The sequence below is a fragment of the Micropterus salmoides genome, unplaced genomic scaffold (genome assembly GCF_014851395.1).
Source record: "Micropterus salmoides isolate LMB-PRFRI ecotype aquatic unplaced genomic scaffold, ASM1485139v1 Ms_hic_scaffold_17, whole genome shotgun sequence".
Classification (NCBI taxonomy): domain Eukaryota; kingdom Metazoa; phylum Chordata; class Actinopteri; order Centrarchiformes; family Centrarchidae; genus Micropterus; species Micropterus salmoides.
Genome location: NW_024040817.1, coordinates 13,177,040 through 13,200,175, shown reverse-complemented (window position 1 = coordinate 13,200,175; position 23,136 = coordinate 13,177,040). Strand labels below are relative to the sequence as shown.

General features: G+C 39.5%; 2 protein-coding genes across 4 annotated transcripts; one reads left to right on the top strand and one right to left on the bottom strand.

Annotated features, from left to right (window-relative positions):
- Positions 1-4: 4 nt before the first annotated feature.
- skiv2l (SKI2 homolog, superkiller viralicidic activity 2-like) lies at positions 5-18,870 on the bottom strand. The gene is made up of 29 exons (XM_038725103.1): positions 18,715-18,870; positions 18,216-18,334; positions 17,357-17,478; positions 16,806-16,923; positions 16,337-16,451; positions 16,154-16,228; positions 15,999-16,052; positions 15,744-15,907; positions 14,830-14,985; positions 14,111-14,256; positions 11,734-11,880; positions 11,552-11,636; positions 11,342-11,448; positions 11,072-11,218; positions 10,863-10,956; positions 10,563-10,775; positions 9,025-9,135; positions 8,756-8,867; positions 8,489-8,607; positions 7,274-7,405; positions 6,794-6,931; positions 6,605-6,709; positions 5,214-5,349; positions 4,888-5,014; positions 4,008-4,218; positions 2,980-3,090; positions 1,866-2,084; positions 1,123-1,263; positions 5-498 (listed from the first exon to the last, which is right to left on the bottom strand). Exons 1-29 carry the CDS (start codon positions 18,725-18,727, stop codon positions 298-300), a joined length of 3,738 nt encoding a protein of 1,245 aa, XP_038581031.1. The 5' UTR covers positions 18,728-18,870; the 3' UTR covers positions 5-297.
- A 109-nt stretch (positions 18,871-18,979) lies between these two features.
- nelfe (negative elongation factor complex member E) lies at positions 18,980-23,136 on the top strand. 3 transcript variants are annotated; one of them, XM_038725109.1, is made up of 11 exons: positions 18,980-19,047; positions 19,304-19,416; positions 19,595-19,664; positions 20,103-20,248; positions 20,369-20,443; positions 20,846-20,883; positions 21,048-21,307; positions 21,507-21,651; positions 21,786-21,840; positions 22,617-22,719; positions 22,821-23,136. In XM_038725109.1, exons 2-11 carry the CDS (start codon positions 19,342-19,344, stop codon positions 22,892-22,894), a joined length of 1,041 nt encoding a protein of 346 aa, XP_038581037.1. In that variant the 5' UTR covers positions 18,980-19,047; positions 19,304-19,341; the 3' UTR covers positions 22,895-23,136. The 3 variants fall into 3 exon arrangements, with proteins under 3 accessions (XP_038581037.1, XP_038581038.1, XP_038581039.1); XM_038725110.1 differs by having other exon boundaries at positions 19,008-19,047; positions 19,331-19,416; XM_038725111.1 differs by lacking the exon at positions 18,980-19,047 and adding an exon at positions 19,094-19,236 and having other exon boundaries at positions 19,331-19,416.

The window sequence follows — 23,136 nt, the reverse complement described above, 5'->3', positions numbered from 1 at the left end:
ATCATGTTTTTGGAATACAGACTTTATTACTGTACAATAAATTACAATCCATATTTCATGCTCATTCCCACAGTCTGTACTTTGGTCTGTTGGCTAAAACCATTCCCTTTTTCATAGCTGGGAATTTTCATGTAAACATCAAGGTGTTGTGTAGGCACATACAGCACTTGTTAGCAGAAACAGGTTATCACACAACCTCTTTACCTCCCCCATACATCTCCCTCTTTCTCACACCTTTCACACAAAGAAACACTTGGCTGCAGGCATCTTGGCATCATTCACCCCCCCGCCCGTCTCTCAGTGGGTGTAGAGGGAGGCGGTGAAGACAATGTCCCTGCGGACAGCCAGGGAGGCCCTCTCCATCTTGCTCCCCAGGACGGAGTCTCCCACGATGCGGGCGGCTTGTCGCACCTCCTTCAGCACCTCGTCAAGGCGCTGGATGCAGCGGACCACCGTGCCCTCCTGGACGTCTGTCAGCTGGGCGATCTCTGCAAACGGCTATGACAGGAAAGCAGGAGACCAGAGAAGGTGAGATAGGATGTGGTGAGGTTGAGGAGCACAAGCAGGATAAAGGATGTTAAGTTCAGTAGCATACATCCAGAGGGACATACAAATTGAGTGAATGCGTATAGAAGGTATTTGAAACAACAAAACCAGACAAAAGTAGCCAAAATTCTAGCTTTGAGAGCTCTTAGGATGAATGAGGACTAAATACTCTATCACTAAGTATGGTGGGGAAGATACACTAATCCAGTTGATCCCAACCTGGGGAACCTGGCCAGAGCCCTCTGAGGGACCACAAGATAAACCTGACGGGTCTCCGGATGATTAACAGGAAAGGGAACACAAAACACTAAAAACTGCTACACAAAACAATGGGCCTTATGCAAGAACAAGTCGCATGGACAGATTCGTTCTTCAGTGGCAGGTACAAGTGATTTAAGAGAATTTAAAAAAGAGCTGAGTCGTTCTCCCCATGACGAGTAAACTAACCTTGATATGGAAAATCAGTTGGATGCCTCCATAACACGCATTTTTTTCTCATCCAGATACAGACAGCATGTTAATACCAGGTGTAAACCGGGTCAAAATCAAGAGCAACAACAAAGAGTTAAACCTCACCATGCCTCTGGCCCAGCAGTACACCACCTCTGTCAAGCCAAACTTGAACTGGCCAACAAACTCCTCAGCTGTCTGTGGTATCCCACAATCCCTCTGCAGCTCTCCGATGCGCTTGGCCACTGACAGCACCCGATCAATACCCTGAAAGAAAAAGAAAAACAGATTTAGAGGGACAGGGGTGTTGGAACAGATGGGATAGAGTAAGTAAACAGACATTTTAGTTCTACAAGTGGCCCTTAAATGCATCACTCTCTCTCCTCTTGGTGTTAACAGGGTGACCTTGTCATTTATGTCCAAGAAATCAGTTTTACAAACCACACCGCGGCATCTGCTCTTCTATTGCAGGCCTAAAGAGCTTAGGTCATCACTAATTCAGGCCCTCATAAAGCACTTTCATGTATCAGGGGCAGTTAACAACACACATGGACACGGCAAAATCATATTTGACAGAGAGTGAATTAATAAGTGAGTGAGTGACTAGGGTGAGTCAGGTGAAGCGCCCTCGTCGTCCTCTCTGCAGGGTGAGGGCTTTATGCATGAAATCTGCACAAGTATAACATAATATAATGTGAGAGCGACTATGTGTGTGTGTGAGAGAGTGTGAGTCACCCTTGGAGGAGGCAATGTCTGTGCAGTGTGTCAGCACACACACTTCACGGCCTCTGTCACTTCAATATCTGTCCTTTTCATTAGATACAAGCAAAAATGAACCTGCTAAAACAAAAATAACACTTCCTCCTTACCTCCTGCAGTGTGTTGGTAATATGCGGCTCCACCTGTGTGTTCTGTGTGAAGACCAGACAGGACAGCAGGGCGGCGCTCTCCTCCGGCGCCAGCGGGCTCAGGACATTCTCGAACAGCAGCTCGGTCAGCAGCAGCTCGTGGCTGCTGATCTGACAGGCTACACGGCCTTTCAACTGCACTGCCCCGCTGCTGTCGATATACTGGAGCGACTGCAGCACCTGAGGGGGGATATAAACCTCTGAGTTCAGGATCAATCAAGCTGAATTGGGCTGCACTCAATTAAAATACTCCTCTAGCTCCTCGTGGAAAAAAAAAAGTACAAGTTTGTAGGCTAAGGTCAGGCTCGTCTTCTTCTGCCACATCTATTTGCTCAAATTCGCTCAGAAAAAACCCCATGAAAATGGTCAAGTGACTAGTCTCAGAGTGAATTCTAATCATTTTAGTGACTTAACTTTTCAACTAGCGCTATCATCAGTCAGTTTTGCCAAATACTTTGGTTTATAATTGTATTTCCTGCAAAACTAATGACATTCCCATCAGCCTCAATGGTACTTTGGTGTATATTGTGTTACTATTAAGTAAGCAAATGTTGGCATGCTAACATGCTATTCAATGATAGTCAATATGGTAGGCATGACTGCTAAACATCAGCATGTTGAAATATCTAAACATCTGTTTTAAATGATTAGATCCTATTAGATCCTGGGACAGTTTTTTGTCTTATTGATTATTATTATATTATATATTATTATTATATTATATATTATTACATATATATATATATTCTTGGAGGATTCATTAGATACAGTAGAAACAGATGGATTCAAACCGGCGACATTGCTACTAACAGCATCTTAACCACTAAGTCACATAAAGTTTTGTGATGGGGACTTTACAGTATTAATGAAACACCCTAGCTACAACCTCCTGTGGAGTACCAATACTAGGGTACAGAAGATTTAGGACTTCTACCATTGTAATGTGCATTAAGTGTAAGCTACAGGCCTAAATGCAAATTAAAAAATTGAAAATGGAAAATGACCTTATTTGGAAAAATAAAAAAGGCCCTGACAGAAATAGGTCAGGACAGCGAGTGAAACGTCTGATCCAAACCTTGATCCTCTGGTGGTATTCAGGCAGCAGAGACAGAGACTGGTCTGACACCAGGAACAGCAGCCGGTCCAGCTCCTCCTGCACACTCATCCTCTCCTTAACCCGAGCAAACTGAAACACACACACACAGTTACTTAACTTGAGTATACAACAGCAGTACTGCAACACTTGACCTGATATCAGTGCAACAAAAAAAAAAAAGCAACACTGCATTGTAACCGAGAGAAAAACCTTCCCTACTGTACTCTCTTTGACAGCACAGGAGTGTCTCTTGGTGCATATATTTTATAAACCCACTGAGTCCAATTACAGTATGCTAACATCTTGCACTGAACAGCATACTGCATTAACCATCGCTTTATTATACCCACAATGCTGCATAAAGACACAAGGAAGCGTGAATCTACCGTGATGAGAGGAGGCAGTGATACTGCAAGTAAGAGCTTGTTATCTTGCAAAGTAATGAGAGCGCTTGCGTGTGCGTGAGATTCCTCAAATGACACGCTGTGCCTGTGAGACAGTGATGAGCCGTAGCTATGGGCCTATATGGGTAATTATAGAAACAGCCGGCTCCGATTCTCGCATCTTATCTCCTCTTACGAGGCTGCCAGGAAGACAGGATACACAACACAAAAGCAGAAATCTTGTGGCGGAGTTTGATGTTATTATTGTGAAACCGGAGTAGAAATGATGAAAGCAGAAATCTTGTGGCGGAGTTTGATGTTATTATTGTGAAACTAGAGTAGAAATGATGAAAGGATGAAAGCACGCTGATGCCAGAATGAAAAGAGAGAAATGAGAGGAGGCATCAAAAGGGGGCCAATTGAAAACTAAGTGTGTTATGTAACGGTATGATGTTAATTAGCTGCATAAATATGCAATTCCTGCACAAAATAATTTGATGTCTTTATTACCAAACATTGAAATAAAACATTTGCCTAAGTAACTCACATAAAGAACTTAAAAAGAGCGCTTTCTTCAAGGACAGGCTCAATGATGAAACACATCAACAAACAACAAACACACACCTGCTCTGCAAAAGTGGGCGAGTGGATGCAGTTGAACTCTCTTAGGCTGTCCTGCAGCACACGGAGCCTCATGGAGTCCTCCACCACAGCCATACTCTTCAACTGGAGGTCGTTCACGGGGTCGAGGCTTGCAATGCCGCCGGGGCTGGCCTCGGCCAATCGCAGGAGCTCTTGGGTCGCCGTGGAGATGGCTTGGCCGGGAGGGTCAAGCCTGAACGAGACAATGACAAAGAGGAGAGCATGAAAGATAACCTTTCTTTTAACTGACAGTGCTAAGTGGTCTCATACAGAGACACAGATAAACAAGTTTGCTGTAAAACTTAATTATATCTAGAAAATGGTCCTCACAAGGTACCAGTGTGTGAAATTACTATGTTTGTAGCATTATTTATAGATACTTTGTCGTTCAGAGAAGGTTTTTGTCAGCCAGTCAATCCAAGTAGCTATACAATAAAACCACACAAACTAGATAGATAGATAGAATATATTATATATATATTTATAGATATATCAGATATATTATATAAGATATTATATTGTAGAGTTATGTTTACATTCAGTGTTATTCATCAAAACAGTGTGCATCCTACAGGTCTAACAAACATGTTGCATGCATTTCTTCACTATTTAAAAATAAAAAATCATATCCTGCATTGTTTACAGCAACTAGCCGCCGTCTTCTTCACTGCCTTTGTTGGCACATACTGTGTTTCTTGGCGCTTTACCGCCACTAACTGTTTATTGTGTATTTAGATCCCCATTATCTACTGTAACAACAGTAGCTACTCTTTCATGTGTCCACATAATGTATTTCACGTCAATGTAATACAGAGGCAACAATTAGACTCCCAAATTTTCCTAAATAAGCTCAATCACACACCTGAATCGTGGCTGTTGCCTCTTGTTGTAGTTGTCGATGATCCTCTCTGGAATCACTTTGAGGGTTTTCACTGTGATGGCTGAGATGTCCTGAAGCTTCAGCTTCTGCACCGTGTGGCTGCAAGGGCCTGGCAACAAATAAAAGGAGCAGGCGAAAAATGTTGTTCTGGGAAACTGCTCTGGGAAAACCTCACCAAACTTAATGAAACGTAAATGTGTGTGGGTAGTTTTAGTGAATGTATACAAGGTCTGGGGTAAATATAAAGAGAGAAAACTGAGTTATGTGTGTCTGTATCAGTTTGCTTGTCCACTTGTCTGTCAAACAACCTTCAGGTATGAAGAGGGCTGTGTTGTAGAGGTGAGCAAAAGCATTGCAGTTGTTGCCTTTTCCTTCCCCTTCCTCGTTTCCCTTCTCACACAAGATGAGAGCTGTGAAGGTGCGATTCACAGAGTCATTGGACACCTTTCATGGAGAGAAGACAGGGGTAGGAACCAGGAATCAGGAACAGGCATTTAGTGTTTACATATATATGATGTTTGGGGCATTGGGTGCTCCGGTTTCTTCCCAGAGTCTGAAGACATCTGGTGATATTGAAACTCTAAACCACCTGCAGGTCTGACTGACTTTGTCTGGTTATGTCAGCCCTGTGATACACCAGTGACCTGTCCCTTGAATATCGCCTTTTTCCCCCACTCAATGCTGTGATAGGCTCCAGACCTGCATGACTGTGCATACTGGGTGTTTAGATTAGATTAGATTAGATTCAGCTTTTATTGTCATTCCGCATGTCACTGGTACAAAGAAACGAAATGCAGTCGCAATTTAGTAAAGTTTTTTACAGAATTGTAAATTTTCTTATATTTAGAGAGTTAAATTGTTTTTAATCATCATTTACATTTTCATGCATAAAGTTTCATATTGGTGCTTCTGTATGATTTCCTTTCCTGAACACATATCCCATTGGCTATTTGTTTCTAATCTATTTGCTCTACTTTAATCAAGCGTGGCAGAGGTGCCATAAAGTAAGCTCCCGTTTACACTGATGAAGGATCTACATTTCTAGCTGTACTGTCTGATTGCTAAGTGATCTCTGGGAAATTAGGCTGAAACAACAGCAATGACCTTAGAATTTTGCCAAAAAAAATAAAATTAACAACCCAAATTAAATTCAGATTTTTTAATTTCTTTCATTTTTTTGTGGCTCAACCAGGGCACTTATACCCCAGGGGGTACAATACATTTGGTATATAACTTAGCATATTTACTGTCATACATTGTCTTTTCGGCATGTGAGCCAACAGCGCACACAGATGGACATAAATGGTAGTCGGAGGACATGATGAAGATCAATATATATTATTTACATACAGTATATTCCCCTCATCACCTCACTTACTTAACTTGTTATATTTTCTAATTGTTTTATTGATTTCCTGATTTTTGTGTTGTTTTGTCTGCAACGTTTTATGCAGCCGTCTTAGCCGGCTCTCCAAACTCAATGGGATTGACCTGGTTAAATAAAGATTTAATTAATTAAAAATAAATAAATTACTAATGGCTAGACACTTTTAATTCTCAACATCAGTACTAGTGTTTACGGCGGGCTGTCCCACAACATATTTTTACTTTGCAGGATTTTAGAAAGCAGTTTAGACAGATCTGCACATAATAGGATAAAAAAAACACACACATAAACATACAACATAACATCACACACCTGTAGGATAACTCCCAGGGCATTGAGATGCTGTTTGTTGTTAACCAACACAACTCGTCCCACAGACAGAGCTTTCAGCCCGTTGACAGACTCTAGGACAGCACGCTGAAAGAAGAAACAGCAGGGAGGAAACGTAGTATGATTAAAGCTGTATGAATTTGTTGTGTATAAATGTGTGTTGTTTTATACCTGAAGGGCTTCAGTGGTGGTTCGAAGCTCCGTCACTGTGTGGTAGTAAGGCAGCAGGTCAGACAGCTGGCCTTCTGTGTCCAGGGGAGGTAGAGAGGACAACATCTGCTTCAGCTGGCTTATCCTCTTCTCATTAGCCTACAGCAGGAGGAAGAGAGGAAGAGGAGAGGAAATAGAGTGCTTTTATAAACACATTTGCCAGCTGTCACGACTCAAGGAAGATGCAAGAGAGAAGAGCTAGGAGGAAGAGAGATTAGAGAAGAATTCCTTAAAAGCTAAATGAAGCTTGGGGGTGGTGATAGAGCAGCGGATAAGACACATGCCTTTGGTGTGAGAGACCCGGGTTCAAATCCACTGTGAGACACCAATGTGTCCCTGAGCAAGACACTTCACCCCTAGTTGCTAGCGTGCGACCTCGCTTTGGATAAAATACATGTGCATAATGTGCATAATGTACAGAAAATCCTTAGTGTACGTTACCTGAGTGTCCCGGTGGTTTTCCGAAAAGCTCCTCCTCATCATGTCGGTCACACGGAGGGCTTCGACTCGCAGCAGGTTGAGGATCATAGTGTAGGTCAGTCTGAACTGGGACTGGAGCACGGTAGGTTTACCCTGTCATGTTAAAAATGACGACAATAAAAGAACAATCACTGTATACTAAGTAGTGAGATTTTCCAATATGTAGCCATTATTCCCTGAAAACATTCATCTGAATCCATTTTGTCTTCTGGCAACACTGCTCACGTTTACCTTTCTTTTCTCTGTATTTCTGTCACTTAAGACAATTTTCATTATCAATTAATCTGATGCAATTTTTATAGTTGAAATGTTAAAGAATAGTGAAAAAGGCCCATCACAACTTCCCATTGTCCAGGGTGATGTCTTCAAATGTTTTGCCTTTTCAGCTCTAATGGCTGAGCAGCTCCAGTCAAGCAACTAGGAGTTAAAGGCCAGCCTTAGCATAATTCTGTAGGTTTTCTTATTGTCAACAAATCCCAAGAACAAAACAATGCGTCAGTCTGTCTTCTCAATGCTTTCCGTCTTCCCTAACCGTCTGGCTTTCAAACCTATTTGTTCCAACAGAGAACATAAAACTTAACAAAAAAAAAAAGAAAAAAAGACAGTCACAAATATTTTGTTTTATTTTCAAAAAAAGGATATAAATTTTTCTGAAACAGCTGTACGCTGTAGTTATTATCAAACGCTAAATAACAGGAATAAATACTGCATTTTTTAGGAACTATTTTCAGCTGCGGAATGAAGGACATGTCGCGCAGAGCAACAATATGTTTTAATAGGTTTTATGCAATAGCTGAGCTTTAAATCACTATGAAGGTTGTCAATTTAAACATTCCTTGAAAAATTATTGGAAAGGAAAGAGCGCTTTATGGAGGTTTATTATAGCAAACAGATACGATAACGTACACATTTATACATTTAGTCAAGAAGATAAAGAGCACTTGGCAATCAAAACGCTCCTCTCCCAACTGGCTCAGAGGGAAAGTGAGTTCAAACAGCCCACTCAACTGTTTATTTAAACGATAAATGAGCAGCTGAGCTGAAACACGGCCCAAATAAACAGGCGGCGGAGCTCTGCTTTAAGACAGGTACCTGCAGAAAGAGATTTAATACCACACCAAATGATATATTCAACTAAAAACATTGTTCTGAGAGTTGAAACGTGGACGGCCTCACCAGCATCATGACATGCAGATCTGCCATCTCGTGAACTCCAGCTTTACACAGAATGATGACGGTGCCTGTGGCGTCCAGACCTCTCCTGCCCGCTCTGCCCGCCATCTGAATATATTCACCTTTAAAGTACAGTTCAAAATATAAAGGAGATGTCAAAACACTGTCGCTTTCCTCAACTCCAATTTATCATCAGAGATGAAAGAGCATAATAAATGATGGTTCAGATGAAAGAGAGAAAACACAGACAAGAGATGGAGAGCACCAAACCTGGCAGCAGATTTCTAAAGCCGGTCCCGTCGTGTTTCCTGATACTGTCGAACACCACAGTCCTGGCAGGCATGTTCACTCCCATTGCAAATGTCTCGGTGGCAAACAGCACCTGCGAGATGAAGGGAAGATTTTTAACCATTAGCAGTAGCAGATAAATAGGTTTGCTATCCTTTGGCATATATTGTATTTGTAATTGACGCTACCACACTATCTGAAACTACACTTGGAAAAAAAGGTTATTTAATATCTTCTCTCATCTGACTCACCTTTACGAGACCGCGTGAAAAGAGCATCTCAATGACCTCCTTCAGTATCGGCAGGATCCCGCTGTGATGGACTGCTATCCCCCTCTTCAACAGTCCCCTCATGAGCAAGATCTAAACATGGCATTTGTAAGTGTTAGCATCACCTATTGTGGGGTTGGGTGCAGAGCTGCAACGATTAGTACATTTATTGATTACTTGCCAACTATTAAATTAATCGCAAACTATTTTGATAATTGATCTCCCCTTCTCAAGTGTGAATATTTCCTGGTTTCTTTCCTCTATGAAAGTAAACTGAATATCTTTGGGTTGTGGAAAAACAAGACATTTGACGATGTCACCTTGGGAAACACATATGAACATTTTTCACTATTTTCTGCCAATTTATAGACCAAACAACTAATTGATTATTTGTGAAAATGATCGACAGATTATTTGATAATGAAAATAATTGTTAGTTGCAGCCCTAGTTGAGAGTGCTATTTAATTATGACCTGACTTCAAATGGGCAAGCGAAAGGGATTGTATTCTTAAAAGCTTGTCTTATGAATCATTAATGTGTATCAATAAAGTTTTAGTGGTACTTCTGTTATCTGCTTCCTATGTTTTAACATTGATCATTGTTTAAATGATTGCTGGTTTGTACTTAATGAAAAACTTTACTATTACAGTTACTTATTTGGACAATTTAAAATCTGGTGGGAGATATAGACGCTTCCTTGCGTACAGGACGTGACTGCAAAACACAAACCTAAAACTGTCATATTAAAATTCTTTATGCTCTGTTTTCGTGCTACATGCTCCACCTGTGTTCTGACATTTGGTGCTGAGCAGGTGGTGAACAGTGGGGTTTTTAGAGCCCTTTAGTTGAAAAAACAGCACTGATGAATGCGAGACTGAACCAAATCAGTAAATTTGTGGGCCAGAAAACCAAAACAATGAGCTGAATGAAACTAAAATGCTCTGTAGAGCAGAGTCGGGTGATAATTCTGTTTCATACTACAAGCAAACAACTTTCCCATTACACACAGTAATTGAATCCATTGTTAATGTAAAAATTTTGATTAGCGCAGCTGCACTCTGATGAGCAACATTCTTGGTATAAAATATAAATTTTTGACATACACATATAATGTTTTATGCACATGTAAGTAATTAACTGCCATACTGCACATAGTCTTTATTATTATTCTATCTATATATAGCATATTTTGTCAATTTCATATTTTTAAATTTATATAGGTTTAGGTCTGTTGTTACGCACCTAGTCGCAGAAGCAAATCCCTGTATGTGTAAAAAATACTTGGAAAAAGACTTTTAAGTTTTTATTTACATCCAACAACATATTAGTTGCCCAGTGTGGTGTACATACATAGAGAATATTTCGTCTTATTCTTCCCTTGTGATCAATAAATTGTACCTAGGGGAGCTGTCTGCTCCAAAATGACAATTAAGTATTAATATTACAAAGAAATGAACTGTCACTTCAGGATGCCGCCTATAATAAAAGCCTGTGGAGGGCTAAGCCGAGCCATCTTTACCTGAGGCAGCTGTCGGTCTCCTCCTCGGAGGCGACTCAGACTCTTCTGGAAGAAAGAGTGGATCTCGGCCTTCTCTACGGAGGTGGTCAGGTCCATGGAGTCCAGCGAGCGGGCGTTCTCGTCACACCGCGTCCGAGAGAAGGTGAACGCAACCACAGGCGTCTGCTGCCGCTGGGACAGGAAGTGCAAGAGTGTGAGCCACACCGCTCGGTCCTGCATGGGGGGGAAAAAAATGCAGTAGGCGGGATGAGAACATGAAGCACGAGGAAAAATGTAAAAGCATTGATGGAAGGAAATTACCTGACTCGATGAGGTGTGAGAAGTATTTTTCGAACCAAATGATTGGGCATGTTTGCTGGTGCGCTCCTTCTTGGCATCGACAGCTGCATAGTACCTGAAAAACAAACACAACTTCCTTTTTGAGAAACAGCTTTAACATTTTTCTCTGTGACCAAAACCATCTACGGCCATGCCACACAGCTGCGGAGAAGAAAAAAAAAAAGCTATACCCTTTAGTGAGGAAGTTGCCCACAGCATCCACCAGCAGGAACATCTCTTTCTGAGTCTTGGTGCTGTTTCCAGTGTAGAGATAATGCTCCAAAGGCACAGGTCTCTTCATTGTGCTGATCACGTAAATATGCCTCTTCTTTATACGACTAGTAAATGATGGGAGAGGGAGGGAAATAAGTTAATCTTAGAGGCTTATTTTGACAAACTGTCAAATGCTACCAGAAGAGGCTCTCCGATGTTCTGTGTTGCAGCAGATGAGGTGCACCTACCCGATCCACTCGCTAAACTCCAGAGCATTTGGCACTGTGGCGCTAAGGAGAATGATACTGACGTGATCGGGAAGCATAATCAAAACCTCCTCCCACACAACCCCTCTCTGAGGAAAAACAAAGGGACAGTAGAAGAGGAGAGGAGAACTGTTACTCTTGACTTTCAACAATAAATTAGATCAATGAAATACACAGAAAGCATTTCCTAACCTCAGCATCGTTGATGTAGTGAACCTCGTCAAAGATTACCCACTCCAAGTCTCTGATGACCTCGGAGCCGTTGTAAAGCATAGACCTGATAAAGAGCAAGAGCAAAAAAGAAATAAATTCAAAAGCTCTTACAATTTTATTTAAAACATGGATTTAATATTCATAACTAACGGCTTGAGAACCTGAGGATCTCTGTAGTCATGATGAGACATGAAGATTCAGGACTGATCTGGACATCACCCGTCAGGAGTCCAACGTCTCCAAAGGTGTTCTTAAAGTCTCTGAACTTCTGATTGGACAGGGCTTTGATAGGAGAGGTGTAGATGGTCCTATTAAAACACCAGATTCGTGAGAGAGACAGAGTTAGAATATGATCTGCACATACAGAAGAGGAGGGAAATGTTCATACGGTTAAGATATTTGGGCGTCCTACTTCATGTGTTTATGGGTGAAAACTTCTTCAGATATTTATGCAGGAAAAAAGTATAACAACGTGCAGAGTGAGCAGAAGATATGCAGCTTGGCATTTTAATCAGAGCTTGACAGAACATGCTGCTGCCAAAGTTTAAAATGTCTTGAGCAGCAGAGCACATCTCCCCAGCAGGTTTGAGTGGATACGCTCCACAATTGACCTCACATATTAACTTTAACTAGTCAGTTTTCATGCTTTTGGACATGATCATGATTACCTGCTCCTCTGTGAGTTATGGAAATTCTCCACGCTCTATATCTCCTAAGCCCCTTTCAAAACATATTGGATTATGCTAGAAAAATGCATGGTCATCACTGTGACTGACATTTTAGAGAAACAAGCTTTCTACTCAACCACAACAATATACCGCTTACACAAATTATAACTGGGATTATGTGATGCTATAACCACACAAATGTCTACACATAGTGGCTTTAATTTTATTCAATTTGATTAAGAATTGAATCTTCATTTTATTCTGAAACCAAGAGTTGAACATCCTGTTGCCATAGCAACCCCTGCTGGCAGAGTTCCATAGCAGTTTAGCTGACATTTAACTGACACCTGTGACCGAGCAAATACTGACCGACATCTTTGATCTCTCCTTATGCCCTTGTTGTAGCGTTTACTGTAGGTACTCTTTTTATTTTATTTTTTTGCATAAACGTTTTGTAAATGCTGATTTGTGATTTGTTAGTTTAGTTTTCCTCAGTTTAGTGTGCTAAGCTAAACATTATACTAGCTGTCTAAGGCTAACGAGTTGCTAATAAGTAACTGTTAAATTACAACTGGGCTAACTGTTCACTTTTCACTAGATTAATTAGCTACAGGGCTCTCAAGTTTTATCAAAAGTTTGGAGCGAGATCACACCTGTTAGAGGAGGAGCCATTCAAATATTTGCAGCAGGAGCCCTGCCGGCCCCACTCAATTCTCTGAAGTTTTTGCTAACAGTTATATTTGACCTATTGTTCATAATTGACCAGCACAAATAGAAATTATAACTGGCTACACATTTCAGCTTATGATTGGTATTTTGTGTTTCAAATGTCTATTGCACATTTTAATGCCTTTATGACAGGGGGCCCCTCCCCCTGTCATAAAGGCATTAAAATCATTTAAGCTAATCATTTAAGCTCCCACTTAAAGCACTTAAACAACTACAGTAATGCATGAGGAATAATATTCTAAGGGACATGGGGGACATTTTTCTTTCTGCTTTGAATAGGCTACTTCTACATTTTCCTGCTTATAGCCTACTGACATACTTTTACTTAACATTTTCAGTGCACTACTTTTACTTGTAGTATTTTTACAGTGAGGTATTAGTACTTTTACTTGAAAAAAGGATCTGAATAGGCCTACTTTGTTCAACACTGGCTAAGCCAAAGCTTCTGGTTGCAAAGAGGTTGGAGAGTTTTTGACTGCATGAGTAATAATTTAGCACGAATTTGGCTGTACTCCCAAACATCAGTAGCTTTCACTATATTTGATCACAGGCAAGAGATTTCCTCCAGGAATCATAAAATCAAAATGCTAAAAAAACACATGCATTCATCAAGCTTGCTCTTCCAACTTCCACTCAGTGTGCGCGCGCACATGCATGTTGCCTAGTAACGAACGTGCATGCAGCTGGATGATGACAATCATCCATTAACTGTATTTAGCAGGACATTTTCGTGGGAGTTATCACTTACTTCTCAATGTGAGAAATACAAGGTGTGGCATGTGAGCGTGTGAACTGGTTGAAATGTGTGTCTCATGGAGAATGCGTGAGGCTTGAGAGTCCTGGCTACTGTATTGTACATACTTCCTTCCTGGCATGAAGGACAATGTAGTTAATTTGACTTCTAATCTATACTTCTGTGAATCCCATTTTCTTGTTACTTTACTAGTTAATTTCTTACAATACATTTGGTCTTGTTCTTATGTTCAATTCTCATCGACATTGTGTTTTATGCAATACAGTTTTCAGTTTCACAATTCCAGTAACAACGTCAAAGACAAACAGTCTTCAGCTTTGACTAGAAGGGAACTCACTGCATAGCTGCATGCCTGAATAAATGAGACTTGCACCAGCAAATACACACCTTGTCATGTGTTTCTGTGACAGAGCGATGGCGTATTCGGCCACCACTGTTTTGCCAGCTGATGTGTGCGCGGCTACAAATACAGAGTCGTGAGCCTCCAGCCGCAACACAGCCTGTTTCTGGAAAACATCCAGTTCAAACGGCCACTGGAGAAGAGGAAGGCAGAGAAACAGATCAGTTATCACAGAATGCTCAGCCACTACGCAAAGTGATTTTCATGTGATCATTCATCACATATACAAAGAAACACAGAGACAATAAATAAATAGGGAGGGAAGTGTAACATTTTGGAGACTGCATATAAACAAACAGGGTTATTCCTGGCTCAGAATGGACCTTTGGGGGGTGACTTTGCATGACAGTAACCATGTTCGGTACGCGTTCAGTAAAGGTACTGACTTACCTTATGACCGAAATATATGCATTTTCTTGTTATTTCTGACCATTTGATAAACAAAATATATTCACAACATGGAAGAGTACAGGTATAAATTAGTGTATTAATAAATATTATAAACATTGTATTAACATTACAACAATAGCATAATGTTAGTATAATATATTTACAGGTTACATTTGATTTGGATGATCTGCTTAGATAGTTTATTATTTGAGATTCAGCTGTTTTACAAATAAAACCGTTTTATGATATTAGCCTACACCACTGTAGTTAAGGTTTGATTAGTGCTAATGTTTGTGATGATTAATAGAATAACCACCTTGAAAGCTGGGTTGGGGATGCGTTTATAGAAATCATCGCAGGGTGCAGTTATGTTGACAGGGATGGCCCATTTTTTATTTTCCTCTGGGTTCTCATTTGGCTTTGATTTCTCATCTCTTCCTTTCGCTGGGGGAGCCGAAGATGACACAGCATCCTGAAGACAGAGGAGGAGAAGCAGATTTCAGTACAGTTGAGGTTTAGCCAGAGGCAACAGCAAAGCTGGATGTTTAGGTTTTTTCTATTACAGTATTGTTGTAGTTTGGGAAAGACACATTCTACCCATACAGCATCATTTTACTTCATGTAGAATAATAAAAGTTGGCAAAAAAGGTTGACTCTCATGAATCACGTCACACACCTAATTTGGCATGACTTTTTGTTTTTTTTGCATTTGTAAATCTTATCTTATCCCAGCAATAAACATTGTACATATTCTGAAAAAACTGTTAATTTTAAAACAAAATGCTATTTTAAGACAGTGCTCTTATATACGCTTAAGCTCTGGGCTACAAATATGTCAAAGTGTAAATTGCAAACATGTTTACATTTTGATTAATATACACAGTTTCTAGGCGGTACTCTATATTTGCATGTTGAAGACATACAGTGTTTCATCTTAAATGTATTTGTGGACTCTATTTTCATCTTTCTTTTTCTAATGTTAGCTTTGCAATGTGATCATGCAGTTAGTTTGAGACAACACGCAATTAATTAACACAAAAGCCAAAACTCAACCACCAGCAATCCTCCCAGCATCCAGATCTATTTTCAAAACTGCTCAATTTAACACAAAAGAACACAGTGATATATATTTAATATCTGAAAGAATAAATAAAAAAAACTGACTTGGTTCTCATTTTAGAGGACAAAATGCATTTTTACCTCTAGTAGTAAACAATCAAACTGCAGTACCTTGATGCCCAGGTCTTCAAGGCTGTTTGTTCTGGGTAGTTTGAGAGCTTCTTCACTTCCTTTGCCTTCTACTTTCTCCTCTTCCTCAAGTTGCAAATCAGCGATGTCATCCAATGTTGACAGGAGGGACATGAGGTTGACCTCTGCCTTTGCTATCTTGGCATCTTCAGAAGACAAAAATAAATGAATGAATGAAAATATAAATATATTTTAACCCCTGTAGGAGTTTTTGCAGAGGAGTGTATGTTATCTAACCTTTGTCAGTGAAGTCCATCCCAGCTTTAAGTCCAGGTGGGACTTTGAGTAAATCTATAGGGGGGGAAATTACAAATTCAACCATAAAGATACGAAATGACAACAGAAGTCTCCCTATTGTTTCACAACAATGCATGTTGAAATTTAAAAATCACCATTCTCAAAGTCTATGTCCTCCTCCAGCTGAGATTTCTTCTGGATTTGGTCCAGACTAAGCTCCTCCATTCCTCCTATGTACAAATATATTTGAAAATAATCAGGACAAAGCGAAAATACCTCACTTGCAAACATGTCAACTAATTACTGTATTGAAAAAGCTTTGAATGAATCTATTTCACCGGGGAGGAAGGGGTAGTTGGTGTTACTTCCTCGAAGGCTCTCTGAAGGTGGCCCGGGTTGGCGTTGAAATGAAAGGGAGTTCTTTGCTGACAGGCCCGTGTTCTCCAGTAACACCTAAAGGGGAAAAAAAGTAGCTGAAAAACTTTGCTTAAAGTAACCCAATGGATGCTTTATACGGTAATTAAACTGACATGGGTGGATTCTTAAATATGCAATAGAGACATCTTAACAACTTTAACATAGACATTAAGGCTGCAACTAACGATTATTGTCATTATCGATTATTCTTGATTCATTCAATTAGTTGTATGGTCTATAAAATATATAATAGGAAAATAGCCCATCACAATTCTCCAAAGGGAACCTTTACATATTGAAATTCCTTTTTTGATATGACAGACAGTCCTAAACCTAAAGATGTTAAATAAAAAATTAAAAAATGACTAAAATGATAACTTGATTATCTACCTCTGTGAAGTCCAGCAGCATCCCTGTGGTTGGATCTCTGACAACAGAGAGACCAGAGTGAAGTGGAGACGAAGTGCAGTTGAGTAGAGAGTCGACATTAACCTCTCTCTTAGTCACCCTGGTGAAGACCACGACACAACAGTTACATCGTCTTCAGATACATGTGGTAATTTAAAAAAATCTCAGTAATGACAGACTTCACTTAATCTGTTCAGGATTAGTTATAATTCTGTTATTTATTGTTTTAACACCAGATTCTGTTTCTTATTTCTTTAGTTTGTCTTGCATCTAATTACTTCCACTTACTGTTTAATAAATCTTCAAATACAGGAGCAAACCAATTTTTTTTATGGTTTTATCAAAATCAGTTACTGTAAACTTTAAATTACAGCATGCACATTACATTGTCTACAATACCAAGTAACAGCAACCTGTATATACTCTTAAAACACATTTTGGTGTATATTCTCATATTAATTATTCTCGTATTAATTATTGACACAGTCAAAGTGTTAACAAGTACTAATAAAACTGTTTACTGGAATACATACTTGAGAAACTTCTGGAAGGCAAAGTCTGTGTCGTGTATAGGAAGCCAGGCAGGGTCCCATAAAAACTGTTTCTTTACTTCTGTCTCCAGGCTGAGGCTGGTGGGAGGAAGCCCATGGGGGAGCTGTGGAGGGAAAGATAAGATCAGATTCCTTTACAACACATTAATTGCCGACATTTTTCCGATAATCACTGTCAAATATCTACTATAATAGTAATGTACTATATCCATCTACCTATCTGCATAATGCCAAAAAAATAATACAATACAAATGAAATTAAGACATTTGTTTATAAAACACACATTTGTGAATAGGTGTAACTTATAGACACAAATTAGAAGTATGAAATCTCAGCAGTGGTGGAAATAGCATTCAGATGCTTTACTTATTGTAAGTCGCTTTGGACAAAAGCGTCTGCTAAATGCCCTAATTGCAGATGTAAAAGTAGCAACAAAAAAAAGTAAAAATACACCATAAAGAGTACAGGTCCAGCAATACCATACAGAAGTATATCAGCAAAGTATATTTAAGGAATCAAAAGTAAAAGTCCTAATGTGCAGAAATACCTCTGTGAATGTTGTATTATATTACTGGATATTTAATACATATACACATTTATGTGTAAGCAGCATTTTCATTGTTGTTGCATGATGCAGCAGTTTTAGCTACTTTGCACAGTGTTAGAGATTAATCTATAATAATACATCATATTTTATGAGCTAATTATATGTCTTTGGACTATTAAATACAGCTGTAAAATGTAGTAATAAGTACAATATTTCCCTTGAACTGTAGTGGAGTATAGTAAGTGCATAAAGTATCTCAATACATGTACAAAGTCATCCTGCAACATGCTGACCGTGCTCTGTGGAGGCAAAGGCTGGCCAGGCATTGGGTGTGTGATTAGTTCAAACCTGCCAGAGCATCCCATCTCCAGCAGGGACAGCGGCAGGTCCATGGGCCCCATAGGGGGCATATCTGCAGAGAGGAGGGAGGAACAACACAGAGCATGAATGGACTAAAGAAACACAATGAGACTAGTCCCCATCAGTGGAGGGTGCAACGAGGAAGATATGCCCTGTTAACGCTAATGCTAACTTAACTCTTTAACTGTCTGTGTGTGTTCAAGAAAAACTGAAGACAATATTACTGTGATTGGCTATTTAGCTAATTATTAAATATATAAAGCCGTGAAGCTGCTGAATGGAGCACTGATTGACAGTAAGCTATTGGCTACATCATCACACAAGCTATACGAGTGAGGCACGTTAGCAAGATGAAACGCGTTTTAATTATACATAACGTTATAGATAGATATATATCTCCGCTGGCTATACATTTGATAAGCCACAACATACCTATTTTGTCCATGTCCCCACTTGCAAGCGAAAAGTTGCCACCAACTAGTTCCAACTGTCGCCTCGGAAGTTGCCAAAATTAACAAGCGGAAGTAACGTTAGCTACTAACTAAGCTAGTAGCTACAATAGAAAAATAAAAATTTAACTGCAAACGGTCCGCAACATACAATTAATCCTTATATTCAAGAAGGATGAAGTTTTGTGCGCTTTGCTAAATGTTTACATTTTTGTTGCAAAAGAAAAAAAAAAAAGCACCACGTGACGCCACCACACGTCATATTTACGCGTCGGTGTGTTTTTTTGAGAGCTGTGTCCACCACCGTTTGAATTTGGTAAATTAATTAAAACGATAAACGCAAATAGACATTACTGTAATGTACTTTTAAGAGGCCACACATGTTTTATTGTTCTGGCATGCTGTTAGTTTGTTTTTTGTGTGGCCTAAATTAGCTACATTTGTATTATATCGGAAGGAAGTCGTGTTTTGGTTTCTGGTTTTATTGTTAAGTTACCCAGCAGCGGTGAGGAAACACGCCAATCCGTTAATGCATATGTTTGTTTGTGTTATAAACTTGTATTTGTTTCCAGCTGTTAATGCAGTGGTCTGCATTGTAGCTGGTGCCGTCATGGTGGTGTTTCCAAGTTCCCTGACGGAGGAAGAGGAGGCCCTGCAAAAGAAATATGCGAAACTTAAGAAAAAGGTAAGGAAGCTGTCACATCCTCTAACAACATGGCAGTGTATAAAATATAAGACTTATAAACACGTTAATGTGTAACAATATCACATTGTTTTAATGGCAAGTGATGAATTTATTCCCTAAGTTATGGAGCGTGTAACTCAGAGTGACACAATGAAAGTTTTTTTCACTATCTTTTCAGAAAAAGGCGCTGCTTGCCTTGAAGAAGCAGAGTTCAACCAACCAGACAAACCAGAGTGGTTTGAAACGGAGTAAGTGCATTTAACGCCATTTGAATTATTACTTCAGCGTTTGTCTTTACTCTAACTAAAATACATCTTGTGTTTACTTGCAGCATCCCAAATATGTATAATTTAATCAATTCACTTTAATTCATACAGTAACACATAGTTGAGACTATGTGTCTATGTTCAGATGAATTTAAAAAGCAAATACAACACAGTGACAGGAGTAAACACAGTGATGAAGGGAAACATAAATATTCTGACAATAAATACTCACAAATAACTGGACAAAATAAAAAACAAATGTGACTTTTCTGCGTATTTGTGTCCTATTTGGGCTTCTAGAGGCCCTAATTTTATTTCTGCAAAAGCAGCATGTATTTTGTTAATTGCTCATCAAACTACCTTAATGTACGTAAAACACTGGGTATACTTTTACTCATGTTACAATTTCCTTCACAACAGCTTTGTCGGACCAGCCTGTTGTTGACACTGCAACGGCAACAGAGCAAGCAAAGATGCTGATCAAGTCAGGTGCCATCAGTGCCATCAAATCGGAGAACAAGAACTCTGGCTTTAAACGCTCTCGAATGCTGGAAATCAAACTCAAGGTGAGCTATCATTAGTTAGATAGGGTTGTTTTGGCTGATGTTAAACTGTGTTGTTGCTGCTTTTTTTGTTTATTTATTATTTTATTTAATTTTTTATTGTTGCTCTTTTATCTGCTGCAGGACCCTGAGAAAGGCCCAGTTCCTGCTTTCTTACCTTTCCAAAGGAGTTTCTCTACAGAGGAAGAACAACCTGAGGTATAGTAGATTTTAAACATGCAAACATGACTGCTTTGTTGCAGTTGGCACCTCCAATGTTATGTTTCTAGGATTTTTTCTTTTCTTGTGTAGCATCAATTTCCCAGATTTTCAATTACTGGAAAAAAATGTTGCGGCTGATTGCAATTGTGCTGTGACACAATCAAGCAAGTGTTTTGCATTTAGAGTTTAATACCTTATTTAGAATTTCTGTTAAAGTGGTAGTGTTAAAAAAAGACCCATATGCCATATTATGCAGATTTTCAGATCAAGACACTGTTTCACAAATTTAAATATCCAAAAATGACCAAAGAGGTTGAGGAAAAAGCTGTAGTACTCTGTGTTGGACAGAAAACCAAACGTATGGCTTTATCTGATGTTCTCATATTTGTGTTTTTCTAGTCTGGGAAGAGATCCCACAGGAAATCTCTTTATGAGAGGTAATGTCAAAAATCATGATATATATATATATATATATATATATATATATATATATATATATATATATATATATATATATATATATATAGCAAAACAACCTGTTTTAGACACTGACAGTGAGTATACGTGGGTGTAACATAATTTTTCCCGTGTGTCCCTGCAGCTTCGTCACTTCAAGCAACCGTTACCGGGATGAGGATGACGGAGGCGGCATGTCATCAACCCGTGAAATGGACAGAGAGCGAGACCGCGACCGAGAGCCAGATAGAGAGCGGGACAGAGAAAAAGACCGGGACCGGGAAAGGGATAGAGACCGAGGCAGGGACAGAGACCGGGAACGAGACAGAGAAAGAGATCGAAGCAGAGACAGGGATCGAGAGCGCGACAGGGAACGTGACAGAGAAAGAGATGGACCGTTCAGACGTGAGTAACCAATTTCTGTGGTTATACAAGGAGATTATATAATTATACAAAGAAAGGTCCATCACAAGGAAGGCAGAGATGCATATATCTCTAGGAATAGTACCATCAGTTAACAACAATGCAGTGCAGAGTGGTTGTCAAATGGCATGCTGCGACACGCACATGATTTTTCTCTATCTCCGTATGTTTTCATTCTCAGGGTCAGATTCATACCCAGAGCGGAGAGGGGTGCGAAAGGGGAATACGGTGTATGTTTATGGCTCTGGGCTCGCAGAGGACAGCCTGCGCACTGCTTTTTCTCAACATGGAAACATCATCGACCTCTCCATGGATAACCCACGCAAGTATGGAACAAGTACACATAGTGGTCATCACTGCCTACTGTTATGAATGTGTTGCTGTCTTATGACACGCTACACTGTCTTCTGCTGCTTCTGTTTTATTCTAACATGGTGGTGATTTGCGTTTCTCTTTGTAGTTGCGCATTTATCACGTTTGAAAAGATGGAGTCTGCAGACCAGGCTGTAGCTGAGGTTGGTATTACCCTATGTAATTTTAAATAAATGATCTTCTTCCTCTGTTAAAAAAATACTGCAAAAAAACAGGATTCAGTAAGCAAATTTCAAATAGAATGTACATGTAATTTAGAGTAGAGCAGCCAGTCAGCTGACCATGAAAACAGTAAGTAGAAATGAATGAAAAGTGTGTACAGCATGCAGTGTAGTACAATGTAAGTTTGGGTTTTAGAGTAAATTAATTTTATGTATATTGTAATAAATGTAAGAAAATGTACTGAAGTAGTATAGTAGTTGTGTTCTGTCAGGGAAGGCTACACCTCTATTTGTCCATCCCAATCTAAGTAAATTTGTAAATGCCGCCAATCATATTCCAAATGCCAAATAATAAATCTTTAGTTTGACAAAACTGAGTGATCGTTGCAACTCTAGCTGGTATTGTGTTGTCCAGTTTTCCAAAACAAACAAAATCGTGTGTCCCTTGTAGGTGGTTAAACAGTTAAATGTTAGTTTAAAATGTAAAATAAGGTTTGTGACATGTGAGATAATTTACTTAAATTAAAGTAAATTGAGAAATTTATAATATTATATTTCCATGGTCAAGAAGTAACCATTTGTGCTTGAGTACATTTATCTTTAACTTGTAGTCTTAATAAAAGAAATTAATGAAATCTAGTCATTCTTTCTAGAAGACACCCTGAAGGCGTTGCCCTGCTCATGTAGACTCTGTATATAAAGCGGACCACCACAACGTCCAAACTCACCTTGCTGGGTTTTTTTTTTTCTTCTCACAGTTGAATGGAAGCACGGTTGGAGACATTCACATCAAAGTCAGCATCGCCAGGAAGCAGCCCATGCTGGATGCTGCCACTGGCAAATCTGTGTGGGCTTCACTGGGTAAAGACGGCACTCTTATTGTTTGTTTAGACAATGAGCAGACTCTCCGTGTGTCTGCACAGCATGGATTAACCTTCAACAATGTCTCTCTTCTTTCACAGCTGTGCAGAACAGCACCAAAGGCTCCTACAGGGACAAGAGGAACCAAGTCGTGTACAGTGAAGATTTCCTGTGACGAAAACAATTATTATGGTTTTTATTTTGGCATGTAGCTTTTCCTGTTTTTGTATTAATGACCTGTTAGACAGCTGCTTAAAGTGTCTGTCCTGCGGGATAAAGACAAAATTATCTGTTGTCTTTTGGATCAGATCGCTTACAATCACATGGTTGACATGTGATGCTGTGTGTGGCAGTTTTGCTCATGAAACTAGAGATACGGTTTTGTGGAGGTCAATAAATAGTATTCACACATTGTTA